This window comes from Polypterus senegalus, chromosome 14 (assembly GCF_016835505.1).
Source record: "Polypterus senegalus isolate Bchr_013 chromosome 14, ASM1683550v1, whole genome shotgun sequence".
NCBI lineage: Eukaryota > Metazoa > Chordata > Cladistia > Polypteriformes > Polypteridae > Polypterus > Polypterus senegalus.
In genome coordinates, this window is record NC_053167.1 from 36174296 (window position 1) to 36187549 (window position 13254).

A 13254-nucleotide genomic window follows, 5' to 3' on the forward strand; every position below is an offset into this window, starting at 1 on the left:
GAAAAAATGCTGTCCTAGTGGTCTGATGAATATGCGATTTAAAATTCAGATTACAGTCAACGGTTACCCCTAAATTTTTACTTCCGTCTTAACTTTTAATCCTAGTGCATTAAGTTTATTTCTGATAACCTCGCTGAATCCATTATTGCCAATTACCAAAATTTCAGTTTTCTCTTTATTTAGTTTGAGAAAATTACTATTCATCCATTCAGAAATACCAGTAAGACATTGTGTTAGTGTATCGAAAGAGTCGGAGTCATCAGGTGCTATAGATAAGTACAGCTGTGTGTCATCAGCATAGCTGTGGTAGCTCACATTGTAACCTGAGATAATCTGACCTAACGGAAGCATATAGATTGAGAATAACAGCGGACCCAGGATAGAGCCTTGTGGAACACCTTATCGGATATCATGTGTCTTTGAGATTTGATTACCACAACTCACAAAGAATTTTCTCCCTGCCAGGTAGGATTCAAACCAATTTAAGACACTGCCAGAGAGGCCCACCCATTGACTAAGGCGATTTCTAAGAATATTATGATCAATGGTGTCAAATGCAGCACTCAGATCTAAGAGGATGAGAACAGATAAATGGCCTCTGTCTGCATTTACCCGCAAGTCATTTACTACTTTAACAAGTGCAGTTTCTGTACTGTGATTTGTTCTGAAGCCTGACTGAAAAGTATCAAGAATAGCATGTTTATTTAGGTGGTCATTTAACTGCATAATGACTGCCTTCTCTAAGCAGGTGGAATACTGAAAATACTGCTACCATTAAAGACTTATGTTCAAACACTGGGCAAGGCTCAGTGACAATATTTTTTTTAAAGTCATTAAATTAATGTTGAACCCTGTTTTATTGGTTTCAAAGAGTAATTTTCCTGTAGAGTGTGGGTGTGATGTGCATTTTTCAGGCTTACAACTTCACAGAGAAAATTCAAGGTAAAATGTCTTTTGTAAAAAAATAAAAGCAGTAGTAATAATATTTTTTTATTTTACTTTTCAGGCCATTCAAGGTCAAATAGCAAGATATAACAATAAAATATACTGTATAACTGTAGATGGTAGAAATAATGTAGATAAATATTCTATGAAGATATGTGCAATTGAATGCAGTCTTTAACCCAGTAATTCACAATGGACAGTTGTTTTAACCTACTTGATCTGATATTACAATGTTTATAATATTGTTTCATAAAATGTTACTGTAGCTTTTTTTAAATCCTTTTCTAATCTGTAATATGCAGTAGTAAGGACACCACTTGCTGTTATTAGGTGAACATGGACCAGTTAATTCTACTTTATAGTAATATTAATATAAAATCATGCAGCTCAAAATATAATGGCCCTTCATATGCATGGATTTTGCATCTACCTTGCAAAAATATTAGAAAAAAAAATATAGAGAGTTTCAAAAAGCAAAATGTCAATTTGCTGTGCTCCAAACACTAAGCTGATTCCACTTGAATGAAGTGATTTGTGTGCATACGCTGTTGTTTTCTCCAGCCATAACACATGCACTTCAGAACAGGTTATCCACCTGAAGCTGAGCATGTTCAGAACATGCCAGTACTTGGATGGGAGACCATCCAGGAAAAGCTTGCATTTCTCCTGGAAGAAGTGTTGGTGAGGCCAGCAGTTGGCACTTATCCTGCGGTCTGAATGACATGGACACTGTACTGTAAAAATGGCGCCATTGTTTGGATGAAACGTAAAACTGAGGTCCTGACTGCCTGTTGTCATTAAAGATCCCAGGGCAGTACTGGCTAAATTGTGCACTACGGCCTGGCTATTCTGGCCTTCTAATCATCTGTCTGTTTGTGGCTAACTATCTTTCACTCCTTCACCACCTAATAGCTAATGTGTGGTGAGTGTACTGGTGCAAAATGGCTGCCGTCAAATCATCCAGGTGAATACTGCACATTAGTGGTGGTTGGAGTGGCTCCCCACTCACTGTGTAAAGCTGTTTGAGTACCTTGAAATGTGCTATATTTAAATGTAATGAATTATTATTAGCCATAGGAGCTTCTATGTGGCAGCCAATTGCACAGCCACCACACTTGTCTTTAGTTGGCTAGCTATGTTCACACGAAGCAAGCTCTGTTGCTCTATCCTGAAGATCAGCGGAACCCGTTCTGTGTGTGAACCCATTCTCCAGCAGTCATGGTGTTTGTAAATGGAGAGCTCCTTCTCACTCACCTATCCTACCTTGTCTTGTCAGCATTTCCAGTCACCAAGGTAGGAAACGATTTCCAGCTTTACACTTCCTACAATATTGCAGCTCTTAGTACAAAACACAAAAGACACTCAAACAAAGAAGTATTAGTAATCACCTCTCTATTATAAAAAAAAAATAAATCTTGCTACGATACAAGACTTTTTTCATGTGGCGAGACATGATCTTTGGAATAGAGATAGAGAGACATTTTCATGTCCCGTTAGACGGACAAGTCACGCCATACTTACAACCTTTGGAAGCAAGTCCCGTGATACACATGCAGAGCAGGTTAGAGATAATGGAAGTAGGAAAATTCGAAAGTCTCAAAAAAATGAGAGTAAAGATTGCATTAGTGCAAACCAATGGAAAATATTACCACTTTGTGGCGGTTCTGCGAAATGGCACATCATGAGTCTCAACGCAGAAGCTTCAGAGGTTAACTGGATTCAAAGCCAGAGCACAGCAGTAGAACATGTGTATTAAACTCTGGTTACATTGGGATAATTTAAAGTAACGTGATCGGATTCACTTTCTTTCCTCCCTCATACTGGTTGATCACCTTCATTTTTGTGTCAAGATCAATTGCCTCTTTTCTGTAATTGTAAGACAAATGTAACTGAATGCAGTCAAAACCTCTGCAGGTAATAAACTGAAATCAAGATGAATGAGTCATGGTACATGGAGCTGGAGTGGAGAAAACAACGTTTTGCTCATGAGCTTCGGTAGGAGTTGTAAATCGATGACTACCTATAATCCTCAAGTGGCTACCTATAATCCTCAAACTGGTGTAACATATAAGACACAGATGTATTAAAATAAAATAAAAGTTCTCCATAGCCCATAGAATGTTAATCATTAATAAATAAATAAAAGTTTGATTTCATTTAATTTTGTAATTATATTAGGCTGGTTATAGGGATGGGATGGTTACCAGTTTTTAAAATTAACCACAGTCAAATTACTGATGGTTAGCTTCAAAATATAATTATCACTGTAAGCTTTGATTACTTTGTTTAAAAAAAAAAGACATAGTTTGAGTTAAAACACTGTCAGAAATTCACTAAAAGTACATAATCATGCAGGCGTAGCATGCAAAGTGGGCATCTAGCACAAAGTTATAATTACTGTGGAAGGCAGTGACGGTATTTCAGAGGTAAGAAGAATACCTCCAAAATATGGTTCTTGTTGTCAGGAAGTAAATTAAGGATGACTACTCTATCTGCAGAATATGCAGAAAGAAAGTTTCAGTGGAAGGGGGAGACACATTAAATTTAATAAGTCATCTTTGAGATCATCACCTGCTGCTATACAGTGACTGCAAGGTAAGGCAGTCGTCATTGCTATTTAACTTGATAAACGCTAATCGGTATGAAGCTTTAGCGTTACTTGATGTACTATGTATTTAACTGCATGTGCATTGCTCTGTATGTGTTGTTATCCGTGTGCCTGCACTGTTTACTGCTCGTGATAATTCATCCAGTATATTTTGTTCATTCAGATTGCTAGTACAAGTCTTAAAACAGGGCTACATTTACTTCCAGCCTTATGGATCAAACAAAAGTTAAATTTCAATTAAAACCATTCACATAAATACATATACTACCAGTCCAAGGTTTGAGAACACCTCAGTTTTTTCAGTCTTTCTTCAAATGTAATTAGTTAAAATGCAGTGAATGACCTAAAATGGTGAAAATGTAAGCAGTAAACTCTTAGAGGTTTAAGTTTAAAGTTTAGGTTAGCAAAAACTGAAAAAGAAGGAAATTTCAGAATATTACAAATCTGCCCTTCTCAGGGAACAACAAATAGTTGCAACCTACAAATGTTCTGCAACAATTCAAGTAAATTAAGCCTTTCAATTTGAAGCAAACAATTTTCACAGGTGTCCCAACTTCTGCTGATTACTTAAAAACCCAAACCTTGCCCAGAAATCTATACTAGATTTCACCCTTCTGTACAGATCATTGCAAGGTTCAAATTACATTCTCTTCAAAAAAAAAAAAAAAGTTACTTGTCTTTATGAACGCTTCGCCCTCAGCAAGGAACCAATGTCGACAGTTGTGCATGCAGTGCTTCATTATCTTCATATCACAGAACAGGAGCACTAACTAATAAATGACTTATTGGTTGTACACTGCAAGACAATAATTGTACCACATTAAAGTTGGGCAATGTACCTGGCGAATCACAACGCAGCCTGCTTCTTTGTTGCTCTCCATGAAAAGCCATCTCAAGCCCCCTGTGGGTGAGGGCACCCCAGGTTAAGAACCACTACCTTAAATCATTTGAAGAACACAAATTTAATTAAATAATAAACATGCTGTAATTTAAATGTCCTTATTCATTTCTGTTTGAGTTAAGTACCAGGCTTGTAGACTTTATAATAACTTCAACTCCTGCAGTAAACACAGTTAAAAGTTGTAAAAGTAATTTATCGGGGGGAAAAAAGAAATGGGATTTTGAGAATGTAAGTAATTTTTTCTGTTTTCGCCATTCTGTTCTAAATAATGTGTTCCCATCTGTTATTATTTAGCCAGGTTTCAGTTATTCCTATTATATTAGAGCAGCATCATTTAATTCTAAGTCACTTATTTTATTCTTAATACTCATAGCATTAAGGCAAGCAAATTTTTAACATATTACTGATTGTACTATGTAACTCTTGCCTAGAAATTCAGTTACTATGTGTATTTGATATTACACTAATTCTTTTCCCTTTGTCCCTTCTAAACTTGGCCTGTCCAAAACTCCCTGCCCTCCTTTTCCCTAGTTTAATTAATCCTCAACAAACCTACTGTTAACTGTGTGATCTTTTAAGTACCTCCTTCATTCTTCCTTTTTCAAGCTGTAAAATAAATCAGTAATTCCTAGTCCTACGGCTTTCTTTTTGTTCCCAGGTTGAAGTTAATTACAACAGGTTCTGTTGCATCTGTACTTATTTCCCATTCCAAGGTCATAAACTAATTGAAAAAGAAACTGACTGGAACAGATGCTCAAGTTAGTGGTACAATACAGGAAGAATGTACAAGAAAAGGTGCTTGCAATGCCTGTAATTAAAGTCATGTAAATTCAGTTCATCGTAGTTCATTTGAGCAAAATAAATAAAATGTAATATAAATAGTCCACAGTTAAAAACAAATTGAACGTGTTCCACTCCAGGACATTAGGATGTTGTCTTCACATTTCAAGATTGTTTGCTTGTGTTTAATTTGTGTGAAAGGTGCATACAATATGTTTTTCATATTCACATTTCAAAGTTAACAACTTTACTTCATAATCGTGTGCCATCAACTTTAAAATGTATTTTCATTTGCATTTTGTGATTGCAGATCAATGGTGGCGAATCAGATCAAAATCTAAACAAATCTGAAATAAGTCAAGTATTTGAAATTGCACTGAAACGGAATATGCCTGTCAACTTTGAGGTGAGCTGAAGTTCAGTTCTTTCACTGATGTGTCCTAAAATGCTGCCAGTGGTTACATTTTCTGCATTTATTGTTATTAGGAAATCTTTGTGTTTTTTAAAATAGCCTTTTGGTTCAGGTATTGTGTGTTTGTCATTTAAGGAATGGTCAAGTTGGTTGAAGTTTTAGACTAAGTAAAATATGGCATAACCTCTGAACAGATTTTTTATTATTTTAGCTCTCTTATTTAAGCAGAGGACTGCCGAGCAGCCATAGTCAGGTTTATAACTATATTTGTTGCTGGAAAAACCTGGTGTAACTCTTTGAAAACAGTTCACATCAACTGAGTGTTTTAACGCCTCTTACCAAAGTAACAGTATATTACATTGCTTCGCCTAAATTACAAATAAAGACATACAAAACATTTAACAAGTTATATCCAAAATCTTACATCACAACACTGAGAAAGAATAAAAATAGTGTTAATTATGTTAATTAGTTTTTTCACAAGTTGAACTTTTGCAGTAGTCAAAGTGGCCAAATATTTGTTCTTTTTCTACTGTACTCTTTTGTTTCAGCAAATGTTCATTAATTATAATGAAAAGTAAGGAAAGACATTTTTTGAAAAGCATTTAAATATCAAATAAAAAGCACAGATAAAATGACAAAGTGACCTTTCTATTCAAAACCAATTTAATTCATGCTGCAATGTGAAATTGCTTCTTTTATCTGCTGAAACAAAAGAGGACACACTTGTGGCATAGTACTTGAAGATGAACTGTACAAGGGGTGGTCACACAAAAGGGAAAATGGAAAGTACATTTAGTAAAAATATAGCATGTGCTACCTCTTTAGGCCTACCAACACACGTCTTGAACATTTCCACTTGCCCACTTCCCAAGCAGCACCAAAAGTTTTCCTTTTCACTTGAAATCAGTGTCTCCCTCAGAACTCTGTCAGTTCTTCCTCCTTCCATTGAACCTTAGCTTTCAACTCTCATATTAACTCCAGACTTAAAGGTATCGCTGGTTTGTGGCAGCTTTACACTGGCATTTGGGATAAGCACTTTGGTCTTTGGAGGAAATATAACTTGAATTCTGCAACATGGCTGCCAATATCCATGCATCCCTAAGCTTTCATTAACTCTCAAAAGCCTTATTTTTTAAATATAGCCCATCTGCCCTCATTTTTTTTCAAAAGTAGGAGTTTAGTCATTTAAATAAGGAAAAAGGTGCTTCCACCCAGCAGTTAAGTAGTGGAAGTACGTATCTCCTTCTATCCTTCCATGAGATCAACTTAGGAAGGGCAACCTATTCCTATTTTATTCAGCAAGTGGTCCTGTGCTGCACCTGCTTGCTACAGGGATATTATGGTCTCTTTTGAGATCTCCGTAACCTCATTATCTTTTTTTGGATAGTAGTTTGGGCACTCGTGACATCTAGTGAGCTGCTGCCTGCTGTAGGACATTTTGTTCTGTTTGGATTACCCTGCTTATTGGAATTCTAACACGCCTCCTGCACATGTATAACTGTTCGTCTACACTAAAGGTTTCCACTGTGACTGTCCTTTGAACTGTGACATAGTGTAGGTGCCTTTGGTCCTGACAACCCTCTTACCAGCCGTGTAGGTCCCCTTAGTAGATTTAACTCTTTAAAATTAAATGAAAAAAATCTTAAAATCTCAATATAGCATGGATGTAAGAGGTCTTCAAATACTCATAAGTTTGAAACCATAGAGCTGTATCATGGAAAAGCATCTATATATTGTAGAAAAGCTGGGTTGAGCCCAGTTTATTAATTTTCTGTTTTTATAATAAATCTCATTCTTGTTCCTTTGTGAGACAGTATAGGCTTGTTCAGAATGCAGTAAGTTTAGGAATCATGCTAGAAAAATAATAATGGAAATAATTTTATAATAAACATTTGAGGGAGTGATAATTGGATGGTGGTCTTCTGAGACATAAATGTCTTTAGGAAAAAAAATAAAGGTTTAGGAGGGTGGCAAATTGTTACACTTACACCAGCCAACTGTAGCATCGTCCTGTTAAGAACACACGAGAAATATTAGTTTTTTATGAGAGGCTCATAGGCTGCTGACACAACAACAACATTTATTTATATAGCACATTTTCATACAAAAAGTAGGTCAAAGTGCTTTACAAAATGAAGAAAAGAAAAATAAAAGACAAAATAAGAAATTAAAATAAGACAACATTAGTTAACATAGAAAAGGAGTAAGGTCCGATGGCCAGGGTGGACAGAAAAAAACAAAAAAAATCGCTGGAGAAAAAAAAAAATCTGCAGGTGTTCCAGGCTACGAGACCGCCCAGTCCCCTCTGAGCATTCTACCTAACATAAATGAAATAGTCCTCTTTGTAGTTGGAGTTCTCACAGAGTCACTTGATGTTGATGGTCATACAGACTTCTGGCTTTTAATCCATCCATCATTGTTGAAACATCACAGTGCTTTGAGTAGATGGTGGTGGCACAAGCCACCACCAAAAGGACACCGGAAAAGGAAACAGAAGAGAGAGTAGGGGTTAGTACAGATTTTAGAGCCACCATGAATAGTAATTATAATGAGCTGCATATACAGAGTATTAGGATTTTAAGTACAGTGAAGTTATGAGAAGGCCATGTTAAAGTAATGTGTTTTCAGCAGTTTTTTAAAGTGCTCCACTATATTAGCCTGGCGAATTCCTATTGGCAGGCTATTCCAAATTTTAGGTGCATAACAGCAGAAGGCCGCCTCACCACTTTTAAGTTTTGTTCTTGGAATTCTAAGGAGATACTCATGTTAGGATCTGAGGTTACGATTTGGAATATAAGGTGTCAGACATTCCGATATATAAGATGACCTATACAAAGGGAAGGATGCGGCCCACAGGCTGTAGTTTCCCACCCCTGGAATAAATAAATGAGACACCAGAGGTTGGAATATAGTTAGAAAATTTTTCTGTCTTCTATATGGACTAAGGAGAGAAGATGGTGATGGTGTCAATTTTATGAAACCGTGCCTGATCTGTGAATGTTAAAATCCTTTCAAAAACCTACTAATCTGTCCTTAAGCATTTAATGATCAAATGCCATCCATTCTACTTTTCTGATTATCTACTTCTATCCTGAAATTAACACTGCCATTGCCCTGAGTTATCTGTTTAATGGTGTTAATGATTTCAAATATTAACATTCAGGTACTTTATTTATTGATGCTGGGGACCTGAAGAATGAAAATTTAGGGAGTGTGTAAAATAGCTATCATCAGCATGCCACCTACCCAATGGGAATGCTAACTCCCTAAGTAACTATTTTACCTTGGAAAAAGATGCTTACCACCTCATGACATATTCCTTATCTCATACCTCAGACTACCTCTAAGAAAGTTCTGCTTTCAGCTTACAAACAGAGGTTGATTTAGGACAAGGATAATAAAAGCTGCAATACTTCCTCCACTATATCCCTCAAGAGAGGCACAAAACAATGTGTTAATTGCAATAATGTACTCCTTGTTCACCTGAGTGGCCACATTTTCTTATGGCATAACCATCATAGGTGTAATCATGAACAATGATTAGAAACATTCAGAGAAGAGTTTCTCTCATTTAAGCAAAAGCAAAAGTAAGGGACTACTCATGGATCTCAAGTGGCAGACTACTCTCCCGTTTATATTAGGGGATACTGTAGAGAGGGTCGGCAGCTTTAAGTCATTTGGAGTCACCATTACTGATGATCTGAAGTGGGCACAGCACATCCTGACCTTTAATCAAGAAGTCTTACTCACACCTTTGCTTACTTAGATGTTGGAGGGTAGTGAGTAGTTAAGTGATAAAAAACATGCAGGAAATTGTTTTGTTTATCCAAGCTCTCCTAGATTTGGACTAGATTTTACAATTTGGTTATTTTATTTGGTGCATGCTTTGACTACAAGTTCAGTTTGCTCTACTTTCTACCGTTACTGTTAGATTACAGAATTACTTCTAATAAAATACAAAATGCTGTGCAATATACAATACAGTGGAACCTCAGATCACGAACGTCTCTGAACACGTACAAATCAGGTTACGACTGAAAAGTTTGCCAAACTTTTGCATCTGTTCACGACCACACACTCAGGTGACGAACAAGCCAGTTTCCCTTCCGGTTCGTACGTGCCGATGATTTCCGCACGTGTTCAGTCTCTCCCTCTGCATTCGCTGTGAACTCTTTGTGCTCTATATCGTTTCCCTTCCGGTTCATATGTGCCGGTGATTTACATACAGTTGTTCTTGAAAGTTTGTGAACCCTTTAGAATCTATATATATAATTCACTGAGTGCAAGCAAGACAGTGAGTGCAAGCAAGACAGAGCCCCGCCCACCAACTCTAAAACCATGGGATACGCTCGATAGAGCCCCGCCCACCAACTCTAACCCTCCTGCCGCGTCATGGGATACGCACGACAGAGCTTCGCACGCCAACTGTAACCGTCCTCCCGAGTCCAGCATCGCTCTTGAGGCACGCAACAACTCACCAAACACAGCCTCAGTCACTTTAGTCTGTGCAAAAGTCCACACGCACCTCTGAGCCACGTTAACTTTACACCGCACGCAAGACAGAGAGCCACGATCGCGAACTCACAGAGCCCTGCCCGCCAACTCTAACTAAGGGCAAGCAAGACAGAGAGCCACGCCTGCCAACTCTAAGACCATGGGATACGCATGCATTTAGTGTATAAATGGATATAAATAACTGCATGTAAACGATTCGCTAAAATCTGTTGTATGTAAATGATACTGTTTAAAACATTGTTTTTTCATCAGAAAACATGGTTTCCAAGTCTACCTGTATTAGTTTAAATGGCACTTTTACCACTCGCAATAGGGCGGACACGCTGACTTATCGTGACGACTGGGCAACACAGTGAATGCGGCGTCTATCTATATATGTCTATGTTTTCCATAGCTTGCTACAGGAAGGTACTCTCTCGACCATTGGCATTGGTTTCGCTCCTTGCTGTTTTCGTTATACTGCGGCGGTGGTTTCCTAAGCCTTTGTTAAACTGAATTCCTTTCTCACCGTTTTCCATTCCTATTCTTACACCGCTGTATGTTACGGGGCTTCGGCTAGTTTTCTATATTTCTGAATGAATATGACCTAAAACATCATCAGATTTTCATTCAAGTCCTAAAAGTAGATAAAGAGAAACCAGTTAAACAAATGATCCAAAAATATTATACTTGGTCATTTATTTATTAAGTTAATTATCGAATATTACATATTTGTGAGTGGCAAAAGTACAGTATGTGAACCTTTGTTTTCAGTATCTGGTGTGACCCCCCTTTGCAGCAATAACTGCAACTAAATGTTTCCGGTAACTTTTGATCATTCCTGCACACCGGTTTGGAGGAATTTTAGCCCATTCCTCCGTACAGAACAGCTTCAACTCTGGGATGTTGGTGGGTTTCCTCGCATTAACTGCTTGCTTCAGGTCCTTCCACAACATTTCGATTGGATTAAGGTCAGGATTTTGACTTGGCCATTCCAAAACATTAACTTTATTCTTCTTTAACCATTCTTTGGTAGAATGACTTGTGTGCTTAGGGTCGTTGTCTTGCTGCATGCAATCTCTCTTGAGATTCAGTTCATGGACAGATGTCCTGACATTTTCCTTTAGAATTCTCTGATATAATTCAGAATTCAATGTTCCATCAATGAAGGCAAGCCGTCCTGGCCCAGATGCAGGAAAACAGGCCCAAAACATACTACCACCATCATGTTTCACAGATGGGAAAAGGTTGTTATGTTGGAATATGCAGTGTTTTCCTTTTTCCAAACATAACGCTTTCATTTAAACCAAAAAGTTCTATTTTGGTCTCATCCGTCTGCAAAATATTCTTCCTATAGCCTTCTGGTTTGTGCACGTGAACTTTAGCAAACTGCAGACGAGCAGCAATGTTTTTTTTGGAGAGCAGTGGCTTTGTCCTTGCAACCCCGCCATGCACACCATCGTTGTTCAGTGTTCTCCTGATGGTGGACTCATGAACATGAACATTAGCCAATGTGAGAGAGGCCTTCAGTTGCTTAGAAGTTACCCTGGGGTCCTTTGTGACCTCGCCGACTATTACACGCCTTGCTCTTGGAGTGATCTTTGTTGGTTGACCACTCCTGGGGAGGGTAACAATGGTATTGAATTTTCTTCATTTGTACACAATCTGTCTGACTGTGGATTGGTGTAATCCAAACTCTTTAGAGATGCTTTTGTAACCTTTTCCAGCCTGATGAGCATCAACAACTCTTTTTCTGAGGTTGTCTGCTCTTCACAACACATGTTTGTGGAAGTGTATCATGGCACGAACAAAGGAGATTTCTGAGGTCCTCAAGAATCTCCTTTGTTCGTGCCATGATGCACTTCTACAAACATGTGTTGTGAAGAGCAGACTTTGATAGATCCCTATTCTTTAAATAACACAGGGTGCCCACTCACACCTGATTGTCACCCCATCGATTGAAAACACCTGACTCTAATTTCACCTTCAATCTAACTGCTAATCCTAGAGGTTCACATACTTTTGCCACTCAGAAATATGTAATATTCGATCATTTTCCTCAATAAATAAATGACCAAGTATAATATGTTTGTCTCATTTGTTTAAATGGTTTCCCTTTATCTACTTTTAGGACTTGAGTGAAAATCTGATGATGTTTTAGGTCATATTTATTCAGAAATATAGAAAATTCTAAAGGGTTCACAAACTTTCAAGCACAACTATACTTGTTCAGTCTCCCTCTGTACAGTACATTGTTCTCAGTCAGACGTGCACCACGCAGAGGGACTTGTATAGCGGGTCCACAGCTCACGTCAAAAAGGCCAGTTTTAAATAAAGAATCACCACGCTTGCAGCTTAGCGAAGGGGCGTGGAGGTTGATTGCTACAGCTGCTGAAGGTAGGAAAAAGAAAAGAAAGACGGAGGTTGCGGAGTGAGGAAGTAAGGCAGGCAGGTGGACAGTGAACCCAAGCAGCAGTGTTTTGGCCAACACTCGGAGGGGCAGAAGGAAGTGGTCACTGCAGCTGAGCGATCAAGGATCTGGAATGACCAGAAGAAGAACGACTGGCCGCATAAGACAGAGAAGGCAGTTAAATGCACCAGGCTTGTTTTTAAAGAGACTGCTTTGAGCATCGTTTTAACCTCGTTGTATTTAATGAAGACTTTTTTCTATTGGATTTTAACCTTCACTTCACTTCTGTTTTTGTGGGATTTATTTATTGAAGGATTCTGAAAGCACTGAACTTTATTTAATTGGACATTGTTTTTGATTGTTGTTTTGTTGATTTTAATAAAAGCACTTGGCACTTTTTGCACCATCCGATTGCTCCATTGTAGTGCCTCACTGTTGTGCTCATTGGTAACATTACCAACGGTGACTGGTTTAAGGACTCCTGGAAGCGAGATAGGAGCATGCAGCAAACCCGCATCGTCACAGACTTTACCTCAAAACTGTAATCTCCTCTCCACCTAGTTCCTCCTCACTTCCTTCATGCCAGAACTCGACTCATGCAAGGTTAATTTTCTTGGTTGTTTATGGTTAGTTTTTGTATAAATTACGGATTTTTCAAATGTTTCATTTTTTTCCCTGTTCTTAAAACTCATTAAAAAAAA

At 37.9% G+C, this 13254-nt stretch overlaps 1 protein-coding gene across 3 annotated transcripts in view; it reads left to right on the forward strand.

Annotated features, from left to right (window-relative positions):
* The window catches only part of stau1 (staufen double-stranded RNA binding protein 1), a 159006-nt gene that overhangs the window by 58210 nt on the left and 87542 nt on the right, over positions 1-13254 (forward strand). For all 3 annotated transcript variants that reach the window (XM_039734931.1, XM_039734929.1, XM_039734930.1), the window contains exon 8: positions 5545-5640. In XM_039734931.1, the coding sequence (XP_039590865.1) occupies positions 5545-5640 (96 nt within the window). The remainder of the gene's footprint in view (positions 1-5544; positions 5641-13254) is intronic.